The 24,870-nt window shown below is 44.8% G+C and overlaps 1 protein-coding gene across 2 annotated transcripts; it reads right to left on the reverse strand.

The window, feature by feature from the left end:
• Positions 1-723: 723 nt before the first annotated feature.
• WDR86 (WD repeat domain 86) lies at positions 724-23,231 on the reverse strand. Of its 2 annotated transcripts, XM_066550856.1 has the most exons (8): positions 23,119-23,231; positions 22,444-22,715; positions 19,609-19,750; positions 17,879-18,118; positions 17,686-17,794; positions 8,865-9,000; positions 3,781-3,884; positions 724-1,889 (listed from the first exon to the last, which is right to left on the reverse strand). In XM_066550856.1, exons 2-8 carry the CDS (start codon positions 22,604-22,606, stop codon positions 1,671-1,673), a joined length of 1,113 nt encoding a protein of 370 aa, XP_066406953.1. In that variant the 5' UTR covers positions 22,607-22,715; positions 23,119-23,231; the 3' UTR covers positions 724-1,670. The 2 variants fall into 2 exon arrangements, with proteins under 2 accessions (XP_066406953.1, XP_066406944.1); XM_066550847.1 differs by having other exon boundaries at positions 17,686-18,118.
• Between the last annotated feature and the right edge of the window lie 1,639 nt (positions 23,232-24,870).

The following is a 24,870-nucleotide window of genomic DNA, read 5'->3' on the forward strand; positions in this document are numbered from 1 at the left end:
TGCCCAGATAGGCTCTTGTGTCTCATGCACTGTGTGTGAAGTTTTAAACAGAAAATACAACCCAGGGGGTCTGGGGAACTCCATCCAGCTCCTAAAGGCCTCCTACTTATCCTCAGAAGCAAAATACAGTCAGCTGCATGGCAAGCCAGCAGCAGCTCATAGACATGTGCCACTGAGCCACAATGACCAGCCTGAGAGGTTGACATTGCAATTAAGGCTGCACCACAATGCAGGTGGCCTCCCAAATTAGTCTCTTGGTAGGCATTTCACAAAATTGAAATGCTGTTTCCTACTAGATGTGGAAACTTGCCAGGTAAGAACTACTAAAGCTGCTTAGCAGGAGAGGAGAGCAGGGTCTATGATGGGCCTGACCCACTGACACAGTGTTAAGGTGTCAGAACAGGAAGTTTTGGTGCCACCAGGGCAGTGCTGAGTCAGGGCTTGTAGCCCTTTGCCATCCCTGCTGTCCCTTAAGTCTGTGCTTTTGTGTCTGGTCCCCCTGACATGGGAACTGAGCTTTGGCACTTTGGTGTCTGCTGGGAGGCAGGACAGCTTCACACACAAACAACTCCAACCCCAGCATTGAGGGAAAGGCAAGAAATGTTCCCAAAAGTGTATGTGGAGGCTTTTCCCCCTGTTCCATCCATTCTTAACTTCTGTGCTTCTGCAGCCAGGCCATACCTCTCCCCCTGTCTGAGACAAAAATAAAAACTAGACAGTCAGTTGTCTGCAGATGCCACATGTTTATTAATCCATTCTAAAAAAAAAGGATTACAGCATTTTTATCTTGCTGTAGTACAGAATAAATAAAGCCATAAAAATAAAAACATGTGGTTAGATATTTTTGTACTGGTTCTACAAAGAGTTATATCTGCAAATAGAAAAATATAAGAACCCTTGTTAATTCATGGCTCAGTGGTTATCAGAGAAGGATGAACCTGGAAAAAGACTGGGAAAACTCTTGAGTTTGACTGCTTATCCAATGCTACTGGCAACCTAGCAAGACACAGCTTTGGGAGGAGGAGAGACAACACAAGGTCAGCAAACAGGTGACCTTGGCACAAAACGGCTGAGGTTTAGCTTGCTCTGCGGCTTATGTTTTGTTAAAAAAACCAATTAAATTAATTTCTGTCCTACTACTCCCAGCTTCCCAGAGAGAAGTCCAGTCTGCTTTAAGGTCCTGTTGCAGAGCTAAACCCTCCTGCATTGGCCTTGTCAGCCAACAACTGAGCCAAAGATCAGCTGCGGAGATGGAATTCAAGGCCACCGTTCACTGCAGGACACCTTTCACTGCCACACTGGGCTGGACAGGGGTCATGGGGCAACAGGAATGGGAAAACATCTCATTAGACACTGGGCAGCCAGAAGTGAAACACCTCTGTGCCCAGGGAACTGATGCCAGCAGTGGTAAGGAAAGTTCCTAATTGCACGCACACAGTGGTACCGCACCTGAACCACGCTGCTGACCCCAGAGCTGCTCAGCTGAGCCATCACAGCCACAGGATCCGACCTGAGCCCATCTGGCAGCCACAGAGAATCCTGGCTCCTCACACAGAGGTTCAGGCAAAGCCACTTCCCATCTCTTTCCAAGTTCTGGTTTACATGGACACAGTGGTGCAGAAAAAATAAGGTTCAGCTTTGGTCACTGACATAAAGCCTGCTCTGGACAGTCACATCAGTTCAACAGCCTCGTGTGCCCCATTCTCCTGCTGGATCATACAGCCAACTTTATTGTTGAAGAGACGAGCCAGACTCCCCTTCTGGGAGCTCCTGCCCTGCACAGACCTGTCCTTCTTCAAGCGCCGCTTGTTCCTCTTGCATATGCCCCGGATGTCCCAGACCCGCAGAGTGCCATCGTGGGAAGCTGTGTACAGCAGCTCGTTGTGGATCTGGAACAACAGGGTCACAGCACAATCAAACTGTCAAAAATCAGAGCAAACACAGCTTGATCCCAGCACTTGAGGCCTGAGCTCCTTGCAAGAGCCAGTATAAATTATCACAAAAGCTGCTGAAGTGGGATGAGACATTACCAAGTCAGGACTCATTTCTCAGCCACTTCACAGAGCCATAAACAGCAAGAGTTATTAATAACCCAGACCCTCTAGAAAAGCAATGGAGAACTAAACCCAGTGTCAGAGCAGGCTGTGGCTGGGCATTTCTGCACTGTTTTCAGACTGCTGGTTTTGATGTTGAACTTAAGGAGACACCAAAATCATCATCAGTGGGCAGCAGGGGTTCAGGAATGCTCTCTTTCTCACTTTCCCTCTCTCTTTGCACTAAATTATAGGTACAATTCCTCCTTCAAACTCCACTGTTCTTCAAAACCTGCAGTAATTTAACGTGGATTCACTGCTGTGGTTTCATTTCCCTTATGAACCATTTGCTGCTATTGCTAATGTTTCCATTTGCCCTTGTCCTGCCCTGGAAGCCAGACATCAGTCTTGGTGATCTTCCTGTATCAGTCTGTCCACCCCATGGGTGCCCTGTGGTTGCCTGTGTGTGCTGTGACAGTGAGCATCTCCCTGGCTCACATGCAGCACCACACAAGCACCACACCTCTCATCCAGCCCTCATTATTATACCTAAGATCATCTTAAGGTTGCCACTTCTCAGTCCTCTCCCCATTTTTTTTTTTTTTGCCCCTGTACAGTTGGAAATTCAGTTACAAATAAGAACACAAAGCCAAGCTTTGGTCTTGTCAATACTTGGGGCTGCCCAGGGTGGTTCTATTAGGTACTCTCCAAACACATCCAGATGCTCACCTGCTGCGCAAAAACTGCCCAGCACCAGGAAGTTGCAGTTTAAGATCATCCAGCCACTTGCTAATTCAGAAGAATATACAAGAGAAAACTATTTACAACTTCATGTGCTTGGTATCAACTGCAAAAGGAATTTTATCTCCTCTCTTTTTCTTTGGACTGTCAGCCAGCCAGAATTACCAACAATGTCTCCCATTGTTAATGAAAATCTTCATCCTGCACACAGCTTACACTGAGATCCCAGTGCAGGGAGATGCAGATCCTCAGGGTGGCTGCCCCATCCATGGAAGTGTTCAAGGCCAGGTTGGAAGGGGGCACTGAGCAACCTGGTCTAGTGGAAAATGTCCCTGCCCATGGCAGAGGGGGTTGGAATGGGGTCCCTTCCAATGCAAACCCCTCTATGATTCCATGGTCTTTGCATGGCCACCAAGGATTACTAATTCTCCCTGCTGTAACTATTAAATGCCAGTCTCACTTGAGCCTAGACATTCTGCAAACAACATTAACTTTCAGTTTTAAGCCAGTGGCAGAAACCCCTCCATTTTCCTGGCAGGATGTGGGTCAGATATCACTCCTGAGCTGTTTGGGGATGCCATGCCCCCGGGTGGTTTGGGGGACAATGCTATAATTATTCTGCCTGCATAAGGCAGGAACTTCTTTTCCCCTAAGAGCACTGCAAACACTTATCATTAGTGTCTTGTAATGGAAAGGGTCTCATGAGGCTGGAGTCCATTCTGTGCCCCACACAGCATCAGTTCATCAGTCTCAGTTCTCATGGCTTATCCAGCCTGACCTGAAAAAACCCCGATCCCAGACATGGGGCTGTCCCTGGGGGCTCGTTACGTGGTTTCACTTATGATTATTTACAAGCTTTTCTAAAATTACATACAGAATATTCAAGTATTATGCTAGAACAACATCCAATCCAAGACACACAGAACAGTCAGCCACACCAGTTCCCACAAAACAAATGAGGGAGCAATCAGAAGGAAGAAACCTCACCAAGAAACCCCTTCCTGACCTGGATACAGTTGATGATGAACTTGTGTCCTCGGAAGATCTTCTGCAGGACTCCACTCCTGGAATTGAAAGCTCTTGCACAGGCATCTCCACTTCCTGTGAACACTGACACACAACCACACAGCACAGCCAGATGTGAGCAGCCACATGAGGACAGTTCATACAAGTTCAAAAATGTACCTAAAACCAGCTCCCAGGGGGGCATGACATACCATTTGGATTCTCTCCTCAGACAAACCAGATCATTTTGCTGACTCCAGCATGCTTGTTTTGAGTTGTATTTTTTGAAACACTGAACTGATTTAAACCTGAAGTGCCTACACCCATCAGCATTTCACTCTGCACAAGTTTCAAGTATCTATTTCTGCTCTTCTCTTCCACAGCTATTTCCCTGCCTATAATAATTCTAAGCAGGCAATTTATCTCAAGTCTGGTTTTAAGGATTTCCACTCAACCTTTCATTTGTTTTACCAGAGTTATTTACAGTTTTCCATTCAGTACTCCAGTGCTTCCATTACTTCTGCTGCTGCAAGAGGGGCAGGGCTGGGGTAACTAAATTGAGCATGACTAGGAATTTTGGCCATTCATCAGGTTTCCTTAGAGCACCTTCCATGTTCAAAGAACAATTTCTCAACACTTCAGGATCTTCACATCAGATTCCCAGACTGCTGCATCTAGGAGCTGTAAGGCATTGTTAATATTTAGATTTTTGTACTTAGCAATATGCCCAAAAATGAGCCCATTAATGTGCTTTAAAGGCTACAAACTCTCTTGATAAACACTTCCCTTCAGTTAACCCAAACTCCTCAAGTTTTTCTAGACATAAATATTTCAGAGCTGCAAAAAGCAATATATTCACTGCTCCCTGCATTTCATGTCTTTGTAAAAGCCACTAGCATAGGAAGATTGTTACAAAACTGGTGTGCCTGAAGCCAACAGATTCCTTATCTTTTAGGAGAAGTCAGGAACTGAATCTCTAAAGAGGGGTGAAAAAATTATCATGGCTGTAAATTCAGGACTACAATAACAGATGAGAGAACTGACTATGTACTGCCATGAGCTTTTTAAATTCAAATGAAACAGCAGGGAGCTGGGCACCTCCTGGGTGCACCTCTAAGAAACATCTGGATGTGGAAAATCAATGTCACTTTATATGGGCCACTATAATTCAATTTCCAGCAGAGTCCTGAAAAAGCATCATGGCCCACTCTGCAAATAAGTAGCAACAAAGTAGAGCAGGGAACAGGTACTGATTTTTTCCCAGTGAATGGAAATCACTTAATTCTGTTACAGACATGCAGAGAGTAGGAACCAATTAAGAGCTGTTTTCACTATGCAGCTGCCAGTTTACTTCAGCTGCTGCCATCAGAATCTCCCTTTTGACAGCCATCCTTTATGTCTTTTGAACTGTCACTCTGGATTTAGGAAGTCTCTCTCCACCTCTGAATTTCAAAGAAGAGCTGTTGATCTAAGCCAGATTTAGCATTTAAATACTTACTTATATATACCACTTGAAATAAACAACAACAACAAAATAAAATTAATTTTCTTGTTTTACTTAATTTTCATAGACCCTTGGGAGAACAGTTTTGAAAGGTTCCCCTGGAGCTTTTGTAACATGAAAAAAATATAAACCACGTTAAATTTTAAACGGCTGTGCACATACTTTAAGAGAAAAATAATCAACATATCATTAAATAAATTAGATTGAGAACCAGCTGTAATATTCCCTATGCTATTAATTACACAAGCAGACTGAGGAAAGCCACTGGAAACACATTCTGATGATTTAATGCTTAGTTTTCACATCTTTTTGGACTCCCTGTATACTATAAAGTGATTTTGGAAACAGACATGTATTTTTCCTCTCTTTCTTCTACTCTGTTTTCTTATTTAGACCACAAACCCTTTGGGGCAATGAGCCTTTGGGCTCTGATCAGAGAGAAAGCAGCAGAATTAAGATCTTCTAACAGAAAATTACCACTTCATGGCTATGATTTTCTTTCATGTTCTTGCACTAGTGCAAATGTGACATAAACCATAACAAACATAATTTAAATAAATTTTTCCACATTTTTGAAAGGCAGTTCTGATCTGTCCCAGGTGAACAGATTGTATTTTAAGCTACATTAGTTCCAACACTGGTATCCAGTTAACATGTCTTTATAATTCTAATTCTAACAAAATTATTAGATACTGTGGAAATCAGTGATGAATGCACCACAATAATGCAAGCACTCATAGTTTATAAATTAATCCTTAGGGAGAAATTTCCTCTTTCATTAATTAAAGTGCATATAATGCATTCAAACAAGTTCCTAATATTTTTCCAGAGCTTTTTTTCCTACCCTTGAAGTGGAACAATTTGATACTTCCTGTTTGACACTTTTAGTATTTTTGCATTTGATTTAAAACAAGATCTTAAATAATTCTGTAAACTCTTCTATCACACTACCAGGATGTTCTTTGCAGGTCTGACTAAAAGCAGCAATATTGTCTGCATTTTAATTCCAAAAAACAGTGTTGTGGAAAAATAATGTATGTGTATGGCAGGGACAAGGTGGTAGAATGAGGGGGAAGAGAGAGAAAGCTGCAGAGCTGATGGAGGTGGCATCAGATAATAAAACTTTTGTTTGAGCTAAAACTTCCTTTGCGCTTAACAGTTTGGTGAAGTCTCTACAGGTTGCATGAAGAGTAGGATCAACACTGAACTGTGGAAACCCAGGGCACTGGCAATATTTCTCTGTCTGCTCTGGGGTGTCCTGACCCCCAGGGGAGCACTGACTTTGACCCTCATTCATGGAGAAAGTTTCCTAAACTCCAGAATAGACCAGAATCCACTAGGGTGTGAAGTAGATTGTACAGAGTAGTGTAGGTGGGAAATTTAGGTTTTAGGATTTTTAGTATGTTGTGGATGGAAGCAAGATGGAGGCACAGGGTGTCATCCTGGGTTTCTTCTTCGTGCTTCTTCTTCCTCCTTCTTCATGGGTTTGGGTGGCATTTTGTAATTGGGCAGAAAAGTCCCCATTGCAGCTCTGTGGGATCAGTGATTGGGTTAAAAAGAGAAATAATCCAGGTGTCAGTTCTTAATTGGATAGTTTAGCTTTAAAAGACCTTGGAACAAGAGATTGTTGGCCATTTTGTGGTGCTTTTCCAGTGCTCTGACCCTGGTGTGGACAGCGTGCAAAACTCCAGATAAGATCACAATAAACAAGAACCTGAAGACCAAAAAGATCCAATGTGTCTCTTTCCTGACACAAAACCACTCCAGGAGGTTCTCCCCCGACAGGGGAGCCCCCAGCCAGAGTCCCAGAAGTCGGGGAATCAGCAACAGGAACCTGACAGGGAACAACTGCAGCTCTGGAGGTGTCATTGATGAAGGAGACAATCCCTGTCTCCCACCCAGACATTCATGTTCAGTACAGGATCAGGCAAACATCAGCTTAGCACAGATCACTGGCCTTTGGCTAGTCTTGACAAAATCAATGCTTTGGTTTGTGTCTTTATCATTAAAAAGGGGAAAACACACACACAAAATCATCAGTACTTTGTCTACCGGTGATCATCCCAGATTACAATTTCTGGTTCATTTCCCTTGCTCTGCCTGCGTCTTGGAGCAATAATAACTTGAAGGTGCAGTGTAGGTTCAGACCCTGTCCCCTTCCATTTCAGCCTTCTAGCCAACTGTGGAAGCTGAAACCAGCAGAAATGACAACCTGCAGGTAGGGGAGAATGGGGTAATTCTGCCATGGAGGTGAGGAGAGCTGCAATAACCATAAATTACAAACAAATATTTTACTGGAGAAAAGCAGTGATGTGGGACTCATGCTGAAAGGAAGACCAAAACAAGGTTTCCTGGCTAAAAGTCTACCCCTGGGCCTAGTTACATGCTAAGTTTCCAAACATAATTAAGAAATCAGTTCAGTTACTGGGTTATAAATGTAGTCAGGAAAGCATGGTGCCAGACAACTGCTACTAAACTGTGCAGGTACAACTCTGCTAACGTGCACCATCTTGCATCTGTCAGCTATTTATCACCGTCACACTGAGGAGCTGCCAAAAGAGAGATCAAGGCCCAGATAGCAACCACTCATTTAGTGTGATGTGTTCACTTCAAAGCTGAAGGGAAGAAATCAAAATCAGGAAAGAGCTGTGAATGTCTAGGTTAGCTTAAGACAGCCATGGCCATCTCCTTCAGGGTAGGAGAGGAGAGAAGGAGAGAAGTTCTTTTTTGGGAAGCAAGTGAAGATACATCAAGTCAAATACCAGAAGCAGGATAAGACCAGGATGACACAGAGAGATTCACTGATCAAAACAGAGGTGCTGTCTGGCAACCCAAACCCAGACATGCAGAAGGAAAGCCAGCACAGAGAGGGATTTAAACAGGGAGGTTTGATGGTCAGCATGTACTGTTATGTTAGCAATAGACACTGATGGACAGAAACCATTGTAAACAGGAGGACTGAAGGTAGGAGAGCTGAGGCTCTCAGTAAGAGAGTAAGGTCTGGCTGCTAGAGGAAAATGATTTGGGGAACAAATCCACAAATGATAACAGATAACAGGTAAAGAACTTGTGGAAAATGAGTCTAGGAGATGGTCAGAACCTCAAGGGGAAGCCTAACTGAAGGAGCAGTGAGCATCTGAGGTGTGATTCTGGTTCAGGATAGGGTGTTACACAGAGCCTACAAGGCAGCAAAGAGAGGCACAGGGCTGTGTGTGCAGCAGCAGCACTTGCTGTCCCCAGCACGCAGCAGAAGCAGGTGACAGACACCAGACTAGTTGAGGTTAAACCACAGAGACACAAACAACCAGACAGCTCAGGATTTAAGCCACATCCCTTGGTAACAGAAACAAAACAACTGCCCCTTCATTTGTGAGAAGAGGGAGTGGAAAACAGAGGGAAGACCTAAGCTTCCCACATGGAGTGCTGCAGCAGTTTGGTACGGAACGTAAACATGCCAGAGTCGAAAAAAACTGAAAACTTCACAAGTGTTCAAAGTTATTCTCCATTAACAACCTTCAATCCACCACAAATATGGAAAAGGAGACTGGAGAGGGCTGGAGAACACAGGAAAGGCAACTTACAGATGCCAGCGTGGTATTTCAAAGTGCTAACGCTGTGCTTGTGAGCCTTGTAGGTCTGGATCCGCTCCCCAGTGTCGACAAACCAGCACTTCACCGTCCTGTCCGCGCTCCCCGAGTACAGGTGACGATTCACCAGCTGAGGGGAGAGAAAAACACATCAGCAAAGGCCTCCCAGGCACCTTTGTGAGAGAGCCGCACTGAAGGGACCCATCCCAAGTCACATTTACCAACTCAGAGAGCAACAAGCTGCACCTTGAAACAGAGGAGTGGTGAGCAAGCCAACCTTGAGTTCTTCATAGTCGCATCTCTCATTGACTTCTGGGTCTTAAAAGCAGCCCCCAGCTTTCAGAACATAAAGGCTTAGCCCATCTGCTTGTGCCAGCAGGCAGGATTCCAGGGAGCTTAACAATGCTAACCCTACATCCATAACCAGTTACATTACTAAAGCCTCAAAAACACCCCAGCAGTGTTGTTTCTGCAAAGCATATTTTACAAGAACTCTTACCCAATTGTTACTTTTTAATTACAAAAAAAATTCAGAACAATTCTGAGTAACACATTTTTTTTTTAATGGTAAATTAAAATTCTACACACCATAAACCAGGGTTTATGTTTAGTATGATCACTCTGCACAAGGACAGTATTCAGAAACACTAACTTTGAAACTGTTCTGTATCTGCATTTCCACAAGTCTTTTTAGGCTGTTATTGAATGATTAAATAAGTAACTATCCTGACACAGGTTTTTAAACATCTTCAAGCAATTGTCTTCTGCTGTGTGCTACCCCTCATTGCACCAGTCATCCTGCACATTGTGACAACTCACTGGTGGGGAGGATGGGGTTTGTTCCACATAGACAGGACAGAAAATAACGAAAGGAAGGATTGCAGCTGGGGAACAGAGACAGAGAGAAAATAACTGACCTGTGCAAGACTAAAAACCAACCAGTTCACAGTAAACAAGTTACACAAAGCCTGGAACCTCAGCAAGGAAAAAATCCATAGTGCATAGAAAAATCTGGCATTCTCTGTGTAAAGAGATCAAACTGAAGGTTTTCACAGCCATTGTTATACAGAGCCCAACTCCTGCTGAAAGCAGCCAGTCACTCCAACACCCAGCGGTGGCTCAAGGGAACTTTTATGGACTTGCAGCAGCCTCTGTACCAGAGGGATGGAGAGACAGGAGGGAGAACCCTGAGCCCCCACCAAGAAGTGGAATTTCCCCAAGGAGTAATGAATGGTACCTTGTTTGTCCACCAGACACACATATCAGAAGGTTTGAATGACCAGCAGTGCACAAACCCCTGATGCTTCTCCAGTATCTCCAGGAAACAAGCAAATGACAAATTAACTTGTGGTCTTGCTTGTAGAGCACTTTTAAGGGTTGGTTTTCCTGCCACCTTAGATTTGGTCCCCACTCTTTGCACACTCTGTATCTGTAAGCTTGGAATGTTCATGCTTTTCCATCTCCACTCCCAATCCAAAAAGGAATGACCCCGTTCCCAAAAGGCATCAGAAGTGAGCTTTGTACAAAACAGCATTGTGTGTGCTGTGTTACAACATGAAGCAAAAGGTATTTTAAGATATGAAGCACTACAGGGATGGGACTGTGATAACCCACACAAGAAATGTGAGCAGGCAGACCAAGAGGCTCCCTTGCCACAGCTGCCACCAGCTCAGCTGGAGCAGGACATGCCACACTTCCTCCCAGCAGAACCTGGCCCATGGGAGAGATTTCACAGCTGAATGCCAGGACCTTGTAAAGCACAAACCACTGTAAAAAGCCAGCAGTACTTTGAAATGTCACTTCCTATTACTTTTAAGCTGTTTTAGCAACAGCATTAATGCTACATCTCCATGAGGAGAGAGAACGAATGGCCAGCAGCACTAACGAAACCAAGAACCACAAGTTAGCCTGAGGAAGGACTTTTAAATTTCAGTCTCTCTTGAACAGGCATGAAGAGAATTGTCATGTGCACCTGCTAAACGGAAGAGGATGCTTGGGGTTGGGATCCTGCGGCATGGTTTGTGGCCAAGTTGTTGCATTTCTTTTTCAGACATCTTGCTAGCAGCATCAACCCACCCACTGAGCAGGGAAAAACACTAAATTATAACCCCCCACAGGTAAATGCCATTCTGCATTAATGGTACATTAGGTTATACCAGTTCATTTCTACATTTAAGTGGGTGTATCAATGAACAGGAGAGCTGCAGCTTACCTAGATTTGCTAATTTGTTAGATACAAAAATGTTTGAAGTTATGTAGGTTTACTCAGGTAATTTATAGCATCAGGATTTTAAGAGCCTTAGAATCATAGAATGGTTTAGGTTGGAAGGGACCTTAAAGATCATGGGCAGGGACACCTTCCACTACCCCAGGTTGCTCCAAGCCCCTTCCAACCTGGCCTTGAACACTTCCAGGGATGGGACAGTCAAAGCTTCTCTGGGCAACCTGTGACAGGGCCTCAGCACCCCCACATGAAAGAATTTCTTCCCAATCTAAATCTACCCTCTTTTAGTTTAAAGCCATTTCCCCTTGTCCCGTCACTCCACAGCCTTGTCCAAAGTCCCTCCCCAGCTCTCTTGGAGCCCCTTTAGGCACTGGAAAGGGCTCTAAGTTCTCCCTGGAGCCTTCTCTTCTCCAGGCTGAACAACCCCAACTCTCTGTGCTTGTCTCCATAGCAGAGGTGCTCCATCCCTCTTCATCATCTTCACAGCCTCCTCTGGACATGCTCCAACAAATCCATGTCCTTCTGTACTAAGACTCTAGAGCTGGATGCAGCACTGCAGGTGGGGTCTCACAGGAGAAGAACAGAGAAAAATCACCTCCCTTGACCTGCTGCCTGCACTGGTTTTGGCGCAGCCCTGGCTAGGATTGGCTTTCCAATGTGTGAGATCTGGTGAGGTGGTCAGCACATGAACCATCTCAATTAAATTCAAAGCCTCTGCGCTGCCCCATGAAACACTTCCATGCACCCACCTACCTACCTACCTTCCTCCCTCCCTTCCCCAATTTAAGCAGGTAGTACAGTAGCACAGGATTCTCAGTCTTGCATGGGAAAGGAAGTATTAACAGGTTAAACAATCCACCAGATGCCACAGACAGAGCTTGCAGCAGAGCCAACAGCAAAACCCAGGGCAGGCTCTGACTGTCACACAGCCCCTCATTGCCATGGGACTTTTATAAAACAGCATGAAATGGCTGTTAGTGAAGAAAGCCTTCAAGAGCTCTCAGCTCAGGCTGAAGTTGCAAATCAGATCTGTCTTTAATGATATGATAGGCATAATCTCATCTAAATTGGTTCACAACTCCACAGCTAAGGATAGCCCCCTTACAGTCACTGTGGTCTAGGGCACAATTCCTCTCATCCTGAGGCACATCTGAAACAGATCATGCCTTAAAACTCACTATTTCCCATCCCCAACAAGGCCAACCTTCTCAGCTGTGGCCAGAATCATTCAGGTGAGATCACTCCTTCACTTGACTAAAGATAGGTCTAGCTTGCAACTCCAGCCTAAGCTGCAACCCTTCAGATATCTGCATTTACTCTGTATTGAAAATAATAATAATCATAATTTACTGTTCCCCCAGCAAAAGCACCTTACAAGCTGGCCCCACACTCTGTGGTTTCAAAATGTTTAGCAGACACAGTTACATATTCCAGTCTGTCTGCCCAGAGAAGAGGTGACATTTCTAAAGCTGTATTTTCCTTGGCTGGCCTTTGAGCACTTGGTTCACTTTGGCCAGCTGCCCAACAAAGCTCCTGACCACAGAACACCATGGCCAGGCAAGGACACCTGCAGGAGAGTGGAAGACACAGAACAGCTTTGCAGCTCAGATACCAATGTGCTGAGTGGACGTTTCAAACCCACGTAGCTTCAAAAACATTAAAAACCTGATAAAAGTTTGATGCCCAGTTCTAAAGCCTCAGTCAGATAGCAGAAAAAAAAAACATTGCATTGATATTTGCAATTCTGGATTGTTAATTTTTCTCATGAGAAATTTTGCTTTGAACCAGATGGAACACTGACAAGTGAATGGAGAAAATTTGTCTTAATCCTCAACCCAAAATACTGGACATGTAACTATTCCTTAAAAAAGTTCAGTCAAACTGCTTGTGAGTTGCAGAGTAATAGCAGTAGCAGAAGAGTAGTTGTAAACACTCTAGTAGTTACAGGTCTCATTAATAAGAAAAAACTTTGGTTGTAGCCCACAAACCCACCAGAATTTTAATAAAGAACAAATTATCACGTCCAGGGTTGGTCTTTCAAGAAAATCACAACCCTATTGCTTCACAAGCTTGGCTGAACTGCATAAATGCAGCAGCTTTAGCCAACTTCTACCTGTAAAAATGCCAAAAAATATCTACAAAAGAGCTGTTTAGCAGATATTTCAACCTTATAGGAATGGACTTTGCTCTCCCAATTAACCCTTGCTATGAGAAACAAGTTTTGGAGAGCCAAGGAGAGGCAATTGATTCTCCAAAGAGATTTGGACACATTCTTTTGCTGAGGGTCAGTGCACTCAGACTGGCCCTCAGGAACTTCAGGATGAGTTCATATGAGCAACCACATACCCCATCACCAGCTTATTCTTCTTGTGGGGGTCAGTGTTCCTACAATCTGGAATTTGGGTCTTCTGTTCACAGCCACTTCTAAGTCAAGAATCACCAAGCGGGACCAACGTCAAGATACAACTATGTAAGCCTTGGGCTGAGTTAAGAGTTTCAAGATCCCATTTAAACCACATCCATTTTAATGAGCTAACAAACTCCCTGTGGCCAAGAAATTGTTGGGTTTTTTTTTCCTGAGAATCCATCTAAAATGAGCTCTCTGGGCTGGCTGTTAAGAGAATGTTTTTCAACTTTTTTTACTGCAGTGCAAAGTGATGGCTCCGTGTTTTGTTCTTACAGGTGTTGTACACCTTTGCATTCCACTCATTCACATCTTCATCCTCTGATGCAACAAATACAAACACAAACTGCAAAAAATATGTGAATTTAACTGGTGTGGCAAGAAAACATTTCTGTCCCCGTGATCACAACAGTTCAGCACATAAACAGAGTTCAGGCAGTGGCTTTGTTCAAAGCATTCTTTTCTTCTAGTCAGCTTTAAAAGGCAACTGAAGGGAATGGTCCAAACAAAGGAACTTTTGCAGGAAAACCAGAAGCAAGTCCTTGCCCACTCATGTTCATGTTCTTCAAAAGGGAGTTTTCTTGCAAGAATGTTTGCAGTAGGATCCAAGCTAAATTCCAAGCTGGATCATTTCTCTCTGCCAGCTTTTGGCAGCACAGTTTTGATAAATACTCAGAGGCAGAACAATCAGCAAAGGACAAAGCAATCCTTGTGATTAAATAAGTAACTATTTTGTGAACAGTTTGCAAAGCTACTTAGGAGAAACATTTAGAAAAACACACACAAGTAAATATTTAAATCAGGGTTATTCAGCCTATTGCAGGCAGACACATTAAAGAAAATGCATATTTGATTATTAATTGCAAATACTGGTCTCTAGCCAGGCCTGAAATTTTAGTGGAAGAATGAGCATGAGCTATGTGGTTACACTCAGCCCACCCTTGCTTTTTCCCATCACTTCCTATAAAATCTCATTATTGGCTCTTATATGAAGAGGGAGCTCCCAAAACAGCTGCTGTACTTTGTCTGCCAAGCTATCAACACACTGCAGGAGGAGGAGAGTGAAGAGTTCTGGCTGCTCCACTGTGAGTTACCTTGCCTGACTGGGAAAGTCAAGCAATCAATGCTGCCAAAGCACCTAACACAATTCCCACAGCAGATAGAAAGTCTCCCAGCAAAACCTCTCTCGGCCCAATTTAAATGGTGGAAGGAGGAGAAAAGTGGCATTATGAGAAGCTGCAGAAGCCCTTTGGCAGCAGAGCACATGAAGGGGGTTCAGCTGGTCACCTTCACCAGCCTGACTCCCAGACAGCAGGACAAGGCTGGACAATAGGGCAGCTCAAGCTCATCACTCCCCTGCCCAGAGCCACCAAGGACAGGGCACAAAGGAAAGCCCCAAATCCACCAACACTTTCTGTTCTGCCATGCTAGATCAGAGTTGTTTCCAGGCTCCTCTACTTACACTACCTGATAACAACAGTTTAAAGGATCTTAGAGCAACAAGGGAATGTTCAAAATCTGCATCTGTCTGTAGCATCACCCCTCTGCTTTCCACATACCACCACTGCAGGAAGCAGGGTGGAAAACATGGGTGTGCTTTATGGCTATCTACCCAGAAAACTCCCCCAAGAAACTCCAGGAATTTCCATTCACTGCTCCAGCAACACTATTGGTGTTTACAGTAAAGCAATGGGAGATGGCTGGAACAGGCCAGACATAATTTGCAGCAGTTCAGAACATCCTGGGGCATTCCCATCAATAACAGCTTTTTAAAGTTGGGGAAAATATGGTCTCAATATCCAAATTTTTCCTGATCTATGTCCAGGATGAGAAATCACACTGAGCATTTCTCAAACTTTTTGAAAGGTCATCCTCCCTTAGGGATCTTTATTTTAATAAATAAAATGAAAAGAAGTCTTTCTTTTTCTTTCCCTTTTTTTCTCCCCAGACAAGCATTGTACCACCCAGAGAACAGGTAACTGCCTTCAATTGCTGGCAGCAACTCAGCTCCTCCAGGACAGCAGAGTGAAAATCTGATGTAATTAGCAGCTCACTGCTGCACTGAAGAAAATGAATTACTGTCAACAATTAAAACTTCTGGCTACTGTGGGCAACTCACAACTACCTCCCAGTCCTTCCTGACCCAGGGTTTGATGAGTACAATCCTAGCTCATTGCCACAGATTCCAACACTGTCACTAGGAAGCCTGAGGCAAAAAAGGCCCCAAAAGCTTTCTGAGAACAAAACAAAAATAATAATAAAAAACACACCTCTATTCCGGAAGTTTCCTTTCTGTTGAAACATCTTTGTACAGATTCTGGTGATTGACCCCTTTCTAAAAGAATACCATGTGGGCTGTGCTGAGTGGCAGCCAAGTGGAACAGAAGGGATAGTGTTGAACCCAGAAAGGCAGAGAGAGGAATTAGGAAAGATGGACAGCCTAAAGCTATTCACCAGCAGGGACTGCTTAAGCTGGGATAAATTGGAGAGGCCTGGACACTAAATGCTCTCTGTAGGGGCTGTTTGTACCTCAGCTGGACCCTCCCAGCCCCACACATTAACTGGTGATGAGAGAAGAGAGGGGCTACCAGTCACTCCAGAAGATTTGGCCAGGACTGCTGCCAACACAGTCTTGGCAGCAAGAGCAGTCTTGTGTACTCTGAATTGTTCAGGTTTTCCAAATAGATGTATTGGTTTTGCTTTTCTTCTCCCCTACAAGAAGTTCTGTTTGTTTAAAGCCGTTGCTTAACTCTGTGTTCACAGGCATTGCTCATTCCTGAGCATTCAAAGGGCATAATTGAATTTCCCAGGCTTCTGGGAGAGGGTCAAGCCAGCTTTGTGTAACAATTTTAGCAAGAACCCAATTAAATTAAGGCAAGCTCTGTTGTTGCCAATCTGTGCCTTGGAGAAGGGTTACAATTAAACAACAAAACATAGCGTGACACTAAGGACAGCAGCAGATTTACTTCAGCATCCTCAGAGTACATTACCACAAAAGCATAAAAACAAGATTTAACACCAAGAATTTACCCAAGCAAGACAAACATTACTCCAGGGCAATATGATATTGTGTGGGGTTTTTTTCTATTCTTTTCTAAAAGTGAAGGAAAACAGAATTCCTTCAGTATTCCCAGGTTTTTAGTCTTCTAGTGTCAGCTGTGACTACCTTACTTAGAAACAAAGGCAACTTTTATTAAACAGCTATTAAAGATACATCCTGTAGCCTCTGTAAGGAAAAAAAAAAAAAAAAAAACTTATGGACAACAAACACAAACAGGGAGAGCAGGAAGAAAAACTACTGTCATTAACTTCAGCCAGACACATCCATGTATAAACATTTATGCTGACCTGAAACTGAGTGACAGACCACTATGTACTCTCTTTGAATGCACTATCAGCATTTTCTGGTGGATAATGAGCTTGTGGATAACTATCATTCCCCTCTTGCTTCATCTGCCTGACCTCCTCCTCTCCCCCCTGCAATGTTAACAAAGTTGGCAGCATTCAACAGAAAAACACTGCAAATAGAAAAACAGAGTATAGTTTTTCAGATCTCGTTACATTTTTTTTTCTCTCTCCTCCATCATTTCCTGATTTCTCTCCCCCATGCTCTGCTTCTCTTTTCCATTTTTCTTGCCCATTTTCTTGTCTTGGCCATCTGTTTCTCCCTTTTTTTTTTTCTCACATCTTGTCTGTGTGGTCTTTAATGTAGGATTTGTTTCAGCTTTATGCTTTCCTATTACCTTTTGCCCACAGTTTTGGGTTGAGTTTTTTGAAGTTATCTGGTTTATGGAGTGTTTTTCCCCTCCTCTTTTTAAATTACCTGACCCTGTGTTACTTGCTCAGGTTATTTTCTTCAAAGTCTGGTGAGCCTGACTACACAATCCTACTCAGATGAACAGTGCTCTCAGCACACCTACCCATGAGTTCCATGACCTAGTGGAATTTAAATAGATATTCAGCTAGAACTTAGACCAGGACAGCCACCAGAAGCTAAGAGGAGATCACTAAGTGTTTTAGAGAAAGAGGGTTTGTCTCAAGACCAGAGAGCACTATTATTTTGTTATTATATAAATATTTAAGCTCATCATTTATAATCTGTCTCAGAAGAGCTTCTTTATGAATGAAAAATAACCGAGACTGACATGAGTTAAGACAAAGGCCCTCAAGGAAGCCTCTGCCCTTACCTCTAGGCAAATTACTGATCCTTGGTGCTCTTTGAAGACTTTCAGCTGCTCTCCAGTGACAATATTCCAGGTCCTGATGGTGTAATCCGTGCTGCCAGAGAACAGCTCCCTGTTTGGTGCATCAAGTATAAGGCATAAGACGGCCCCAGTGTGTCCCAGCAGGGTCTGGTAGCAGCGCCCGCTGGACACCCACCAGACCTTCACAGTGCAGTCCGTGCTCCCTGTCACCAGCAGGTCCCTGCTCACTTTCTCCTCCTCCTCCTCTTCCTCCTCCTCTTCTTCCAGCACATCCCTGGAGGAATAGTGAGCTAGGGTCAGCACACAGTTCCGATGGCCCCGGAATTCCTGGATTTGTTTCTCCTTGTCCACGCTCCAGCAGCGGGCTGTCCTGTCATAGGAGCCACTGAAGAGATAGTCTTTAGCAACCAGGATTCTGCAAAAAATAAAGGTTGTGCATGTGAACAGTATTGTTCTTTTTACATAACCATCTTTTGTCACAATTTCAGTGCCAAGTACCCCAGAGTATGAGTTACCTTGCCTGACTGGGAAAGTCAAGAAATCAATGGTGCCAAAGCACCTAACACAATTCCCACAGCAGCATGAACATAACATCTTTGGCATTTTTAAAAATCTAACGCTTCCATGTTTCTACTTTTAAAATTGAGAACCCTCATTCAAGTACATTGATGCAGATATTTTTACAATATGGCATTGTAACTTTGTGCATTTTGTTTAGCTAAAATTCCTTCCAGCAAGGAATATGAACTTTCATAAGTTATATATAATACCTGGAAGTTTGCTTTGTTGTTTGGTTTGTGTTTGTTTGGTTTTTTTTTAATTAGCTAATTCTCGTCAGTTATTCATTAATATTTCTTTAAAAACAGATCTGTGACAATAGCTTGGAATCAAAACAACCACAAAACAACATTTCAGGAATCTGAACTGTAACTGACAGTGTGCAAAACAACCATCTTTCCATCATCAAATAAGGAGAGTGTGAGGAAAAAAAATACACTTAATTTCACTTAGCTCAGGATCTACAAAAAGATAAAGCATAAGCACCCCTCTTATTACATAATTGAAGAGCAAACCAAAGATTACACCTCAGGAATTCAACTTCCTGGGCCTTCAAAATAATGAGTTGTAGTTGCACAAAAATACAAAACCAGAAAACAAAATCTACAGTTCATATTTCCAAACCAGAGATAGGAAACATCCATAACCTGCCTTCTTTGTCAGCTGAGCTTGGTCCTCTGGAACCTTTCAAACAGGCAACAAAGTCATATGAATGGGGAACACATTTCCCATTTGCTGATTCAAGCAAAAATCAGGCCTGTGCCAAAACACAGAACCAGCCTTCCTAACTATTTACAGAACCTCACTATACATCATATGTGTTTTGAGTTTAGAAAGGAACTAAAAAGCCCACACGCCTACCAGAAAAGAAATGTTAAAAAAATACCAATATTTGACTGCTCTATTTGCCATTAATTAAATCCAGTCCAACTATTAATAGGCACTTTAAATGGAAAAGCCAATCAGCCACACACAGTAAGTTTATTATTAAACTTCATTTGACTAAACAGGAATGATAATTACAGAAAAATCCCTGACTTTTTCCCTCTTGCTGACACAAAAGCTTGACAGGATGTTTTTAAACCTATTTATCAGCAGCATCTGTTATCAATTGGATCATTTCTTCTGGAATTTCATCCCTAGCCCTGGATTCCATTCCCCTGCTGTGTGCCTTTCATTTCTCTCCTATCTGTGTCAGCAGTGTTGCTAGAAAAACTAATCATGGCAGCACAGAACACGAACTCAGAGGTTTGCACAGCCCCTTTTATGAGTGCAGCGATGGGGAGCTGCAGGGAAATGATGAAGTGTGTGGTGGCAGATGACAGGGGCACGAGGGGAGAAGCCTACCTGTTGACAATTGAAGTGTGGCCTCGGTAAATGGCCAAGCACTGCCCGGTCAGCACGTCCCACTTGCGAATGGTGTGGTCAGCACTGCACGTGAAGGCAGCCTCGTTCTCCAAGTGGCAGAAGGTGATGTAGCTTTCATGTCCTAGGAATAACGAAGGAAATCAGTCACTGTGTGTGCAGAAAGGACAGATCAGTCCAGCTCTTCTCATTAGCCAAAAGAAAAATGCAAACAAATGTAGCAAAACTCCAGTTTTAAATGCACCGCCGTGCTTTTCATGTTTAAAGATTTGTGTAAAACACAGCTATTTCAAGTCACAGCAGGAAATTTCACTGATATCAGGATTAACTGAAAGAGTAAAACAGTGCAGTTCCACCAAGCAGGTAAATCAAACAGTGTTACAAAAATGTAATGAGATAGACTAATATCAATGTAATAAAAGTCAGACTAATGAAGTTTGAAACCAGTAAAAAAAACAGCTTGTTTTTTAATTTAAAAATGTTTTTGCTTCCTTCTTCTGAAAGCAGGGAGAAAAATGCAGCATTTCAACCCAGCCCACTGATTGTCAGGACACAGTCATAAATCAAAGCATGAAACTCTGAAAAAATGACCTGAGACTTACCAACAAGTTTGGTTTCATTGTCCAGGCAGAATGAAAAGCAAACAAAAAGACAAACCAAGTAAATAGCCAGCCAATTCTTTCCCCCACATGACTAAACCCCACAATTTTCCAAGTATAAGTATACCTTTAAGGAAAAGAAAGGGAGGGAGGGAGGATTAGAGCACAATTGTTTACACAACATGTAGAGTACACAAGGATTCTACAGTTACAATAAAAACAGACACAACCACTGCTTTAAAAATGTCACACTGACAAACAAGGCAACACCAAAACAGAGGAATCAATATTACCACCTCAAGCTTTTGCTGCTGCTTAGCAAGATGTGTCATTTTTCTATTGTAATAATAAAGGCATAACATGTAAAAATCACCTTAGGATTCAAGTCCTAGCTTCATCCCAGATCTCTTGTGTGAAATTGCTGTCACCTATCTAATCATTGGACTACTATTACCTTGCACTCCTCTGCTTTAACATTTTGACTGTAAGCTTTTAGGAGCAGAACTGTTTCCACTTAAGTCACTATTACAAGAGTGACAGTTATGGCTCAGGTTGGTTGGCCCTACTGCGACTTAAATACTATTCTTTGAGAAAAAAAAGAAAATAAATAAATGAAAGAAGGACAGTTGCGATTAAAGAGAGACAGATGGACAAAGGTATTAGAAAAACAGAATGTTGTAAAATAAAGAGATGGTAAAAAAACTGAGGGAAAGCAGACTGCCCAGTAAAACACTGTTTCACTGACTGCAAAAAACAGATTTCAGTACAATTCCTGAAGTTTAAAAGCCTTGTTGTAGTTCAAAAGCAAACCAGAATCCATGTTACAAACATATGGCTTGTTTCCTCTAAAACAACTTCATCAGATGCCAAAAATTAAACAGATCACCAGGGCTATAAGCAGAACTACACTCGTTCTCCCATATTTGTGAAACTTTTTGCAAAGCAGCCTGAATGGATCAGGTTTCAATCACCGGGATTTTTCTCATAGCATCATGTAATCCAGCTCTGAGATCAAAACAGCATCTTGGTTACTGCACCAAAGTCTGCCAGGCAGATTTTAACCATCAGTAATACTTGACCCACACACAGGGTGCCAAAACCCCATGTGGCAGACAAGGTCTGGTGCTGGTCTGGCCAAAAGCAGCCACCACACAAGTCTGCTGGTTGTGCTGTGGTGGAGCTTGAAACTGCATTAGAGATACAGGTTTATCAGTAATTATAGCTTGTAAAATTAAAATTGACATGACAACTGTGTGCATGCATAATTATAAAATACATACAATTATCTGATTTGACTGGCAGTTCACAAACCACCCAGCCCAACCTTCTTCAGAGTTTACCCCAAACACTGGCAGATTCCATAATAATGGATGCTATCCAATACATTTTTCTTTCTAGTTTAAAGGGATTTCTAAGCCTAAAGCAAATGCAGTGAGTTTTCCAGAAGCTAGAACCATGGCAGGATGTGGGGAAGAAAGACAATACTCCAAAGTGAAAAACAAGCAAGCAAGCAAACAAACAACAAGGAAATCACAGCAATGTGATTTCTTCTTTGGAAGAAAAAAACATTAGAAATTCCAAATTTAACAGCTTCTTTTTTTTTCTGTATGAAAAGAACATCAGTGGGAATACAAACATCTTTAGCCCACATCTAGACTCTTGCATATCTACCGTCTCCAGTTTTTTTTCTTTTCAATTACTGACATGCCAGTCTAAGGATAATAAATTTTTCTTAAGATGCAAAATGAATTCAAATTGAAAAAGCCCAGCAATTAACATTTCTGTGCGTCAGATGAGGAGGGAAAACAGAAGTAACCTATTTAGCAAGGTTCCTTTCCAGACTTCTGGGTCAAGAGGTTCTAAATAAAGACCACCTGGAAATGAGATGATTAAAAGGACCAAAAAAAAAAAAAAAAAAAAAAAAAGAGAGAGAGAGAGAAAACAAAAAGTCAGTATTTTTTCACAGGACAAAACAGGGCTTCCAGAAAGTGTCATAAGTTAAACTTCGCACACCCTGAGATAAAAGGATCCGTGCATTCAGTAGCGCTGGTAACCTGTTTTGGGTTGAAACAGCTCCTGCTTAACGCTGCTGTAACAAACACCAAAACAAAACCAGCAACATTTTGGCTGCCCGGCAGGCACTGAACGAGACCAGAACACGCTGTGTGGCCTGTGCCACTCGCAGACCCACAGCCCAGGCGAAAAGCCGCTACCGTACCTTGGAAGTGGCCGTGGCACTGGCTGTCGGCGGTGCTCCAGAGCCGCGCCGTGCCGTCCTCGCTGCCCGTGAGCAGCCGCTGCCCGTCGGGGCTCAGGCTCAGCCAGTTGATGCCGCCTTGGTGATCCGTGCAGACCTTCACGGCCGAGCCGCTGTTCCCCATCGCGGCGCAGATCACGGCAGACCGTGGTGCTCCGGACCTCCGGCCGTGCCCCACAGACCGGCTTCTGCCATTACCTCAACTGCGAAACATCAGCGCGGCAGTCCGGGCTCTGCACAGAGACACAAAGGGGAACGGGGGAGAAGAGCGCGTTAAATCATTTCATCCCCCCGCGGCTGCATCGCTTCCCCAGCCAGGGTGAGCTGAAGCCACTGAGCGCTCGTTTCCCCGCAGGATCCCAAGCCCCACGGCGGTAGATGGGTGTACACGCTGCCCGCTGTGCCCTCTCCATGGGCATCGGGGCGCTTCCAGCCCCTTGGGGGACTGAGCCCGGGCGGCGGTACCGCTACCTGGTGCCCTCGCCGAGGCTGCTGCTTTTTGAGCAATCTTAGCGCTGACTGTGGGCACGCTGAGGAGGCGACGCCTCCGAGAGGGGAGCCCGGGCTCAGGCGGCCCCCAAAGCCCCGGGCTGCCGCCATCCCTCCCGCACGGTCCCGCTACATCTCGGCACTCACCGCCCCGGGCACGGCTCCGCCGGAGCGATCCCGCACTCCTGCTCCGGGCAGGGGGAACCTCCTCCCGCCGGGGCACCGGAGCCACGGCCGAGCCGGGCCGAGCGCAAGGTCCCCCCGACCGCCTCCGCCCTGCGGGGAGGCGGGAAGGGCTCCCGCCGTGCCCCCTCAGCCCACCCCGGGGCGGGCCCTCACCCCCCGCCCCAGCCCTGCCTCCATTACCTCCCGCTCCACGTTCGAGCCGCTTCCCCCCGCGGCGGCCGCCTCGCCCCGCCCGTGCAGCTTCCCCGGTGCTGCCGCCCTGCGCCTCGTCCTCCCCTCCGGAGGTGCCCGGCAGCGCTGCCCCGCCGGGACGGCCTCTGCCTGCAGCGATTCCCCTTGCCGGGCAGCGGCCTCCCCGGGGCTGCAGCCGCCCGTACCGCAGTTCAGTCTCCCGGCGGGGCGGGAGGGTCTCTCCGGGCTGGGGTCTCGTTAACAACCGCACCGCAGCCGGAGCAGCCCGACAGCACCCCCGCATCGGCCCTGGGCTCGTCCCGGGGGAGGCAGCGCTTCCTGCGGCACCTTCGCCCCTCAGGATGCCCGAGGGCATCGGCATTTCCTCCCTGGCTTCTCCGGTGCCTCCCGGGGGGCGCAGAGACTTGTGCTAGGAGCTGGGCTGAGGGAAGCCATCGCCTTTTGTTCCTCTTCTGGCCGCTCTCCCTGGGCGAGCTCCTGCCACGTTTCGCCTCAGGAGCCCCAAAGCCGCTGTCTCGCTTTGCCCCAACCCGAAGCTTTTGGGGCTCTTTTAATTAGCGCAGCCCCTTGCCCATCCACCCCGTGGGCCCGGCTTTGGCCGTGGGACCCAGCTTTGTGCTGCCGCAGACCACCTGGCTGTGACAACATGGGCTGAAGGGTTCTGTCCCACTGTGCTGCAATTAAATGTAGGAAGGCTGAATCTCTTGGGAAAAGTAACGTAGAGAGGCTGAGAGCTCCCAGCAAGGCAGCAGCAGGGTCTGAGGTGGATTCCCCTCACAAGAAAAGGGAACTGCTGCTAAATTGTAGCTAAAAACATGCTGGCAGGGGTAGGATAGATAAATCACAAAACTTATCAGAAAGGTACTTTTTTGTGTCAAATCCCCATCCCCCTGGCTCCATTTCACATGTTGGTGCAGTATTGGGGTTCAGGAGATGCTCACTGACGTTAATGAGGCTCCAGCCCTGCTCTGGCACAAGGTGCCCCAGCGTGTGGGCAGGACACAAATGCGTGCGTTCAATGGATAATTCCTGGGATGTGTTATTTTGCACAGCACGTTCTGGGAGAGGCCAAACAGGACTAATATGTCACGCCCAATGCAAACAAGGAGGTGATCCCGATTCAGCTGCCAGTTACAGCCATGCAGCCGTGGAGAAACTTGCCAGACGGAGCTGCCGGGCTGCAGATTTGGGTTTTGTGAGGGTCAGGTTGAGCCCTGTGGTTTATGGGCCCAAGCCAGCTCTTTTCTGAAGACAAACGTTTCCACACAACCCTTGTGCATTCAAGAAATGACCAAGAAGTTCTGGTGTGAGACGTGAATTTTGTGTTTCTTCCCTCTGAAAATCCCATTATCCGTGAAAAGATGTTTTTTGGACATACAAGCCTGGGAATCGGGTGCTCTCAGGGAGTGTCCCTCACCATCTGCTTGTACATCTGTCAAATCCACTCACAAACCCCTGCCCAGAGTCCTTGCTTGGGAAACTGTAGGATAGATTAGCACTGCTTTTTATTTTCCTGTGTTT

This window comes from Molothrus aeneus, chromosome 1 (assembly GCF_037042795.1).
Source record: "Molothrus aeneus isolate 106 chromosome 1, BPBGC_Maene_1.0, whole genome shotgun sequence".
Classification (NCBI taxonomy): domain Eukaryota; kingdom Metazoa; phylum Chordata; class Aves; order Passeriformes; family Icteridae; genus Molothrus; species Molothrus aeneus.

Bases quoted from the DNA above. Each gene is read 5' to 3' on its own strand.
- WDR86 (XM_066550847.1), bottom strand. From the start codon at position 22,606: ATGGGGAACAGCGGCTCGGCCGTGAAGGTCTGCACGGATCACCAAGGC. The intron at 19,751-22,443 runs GTACGGTAGCGG...CGTTATTCCTAG, and splicing joins GTGCCACGGCCACTTCCAAG to GACATGAAAGCTACATCACC. The intron at 3,885-8,864 runs GTAAGTTGCCTT...GTTGTGTGTCAG, and splicing joins GAAATACCACGCTGGCATCT to TGTTCACAGGAAGTGGAGAT.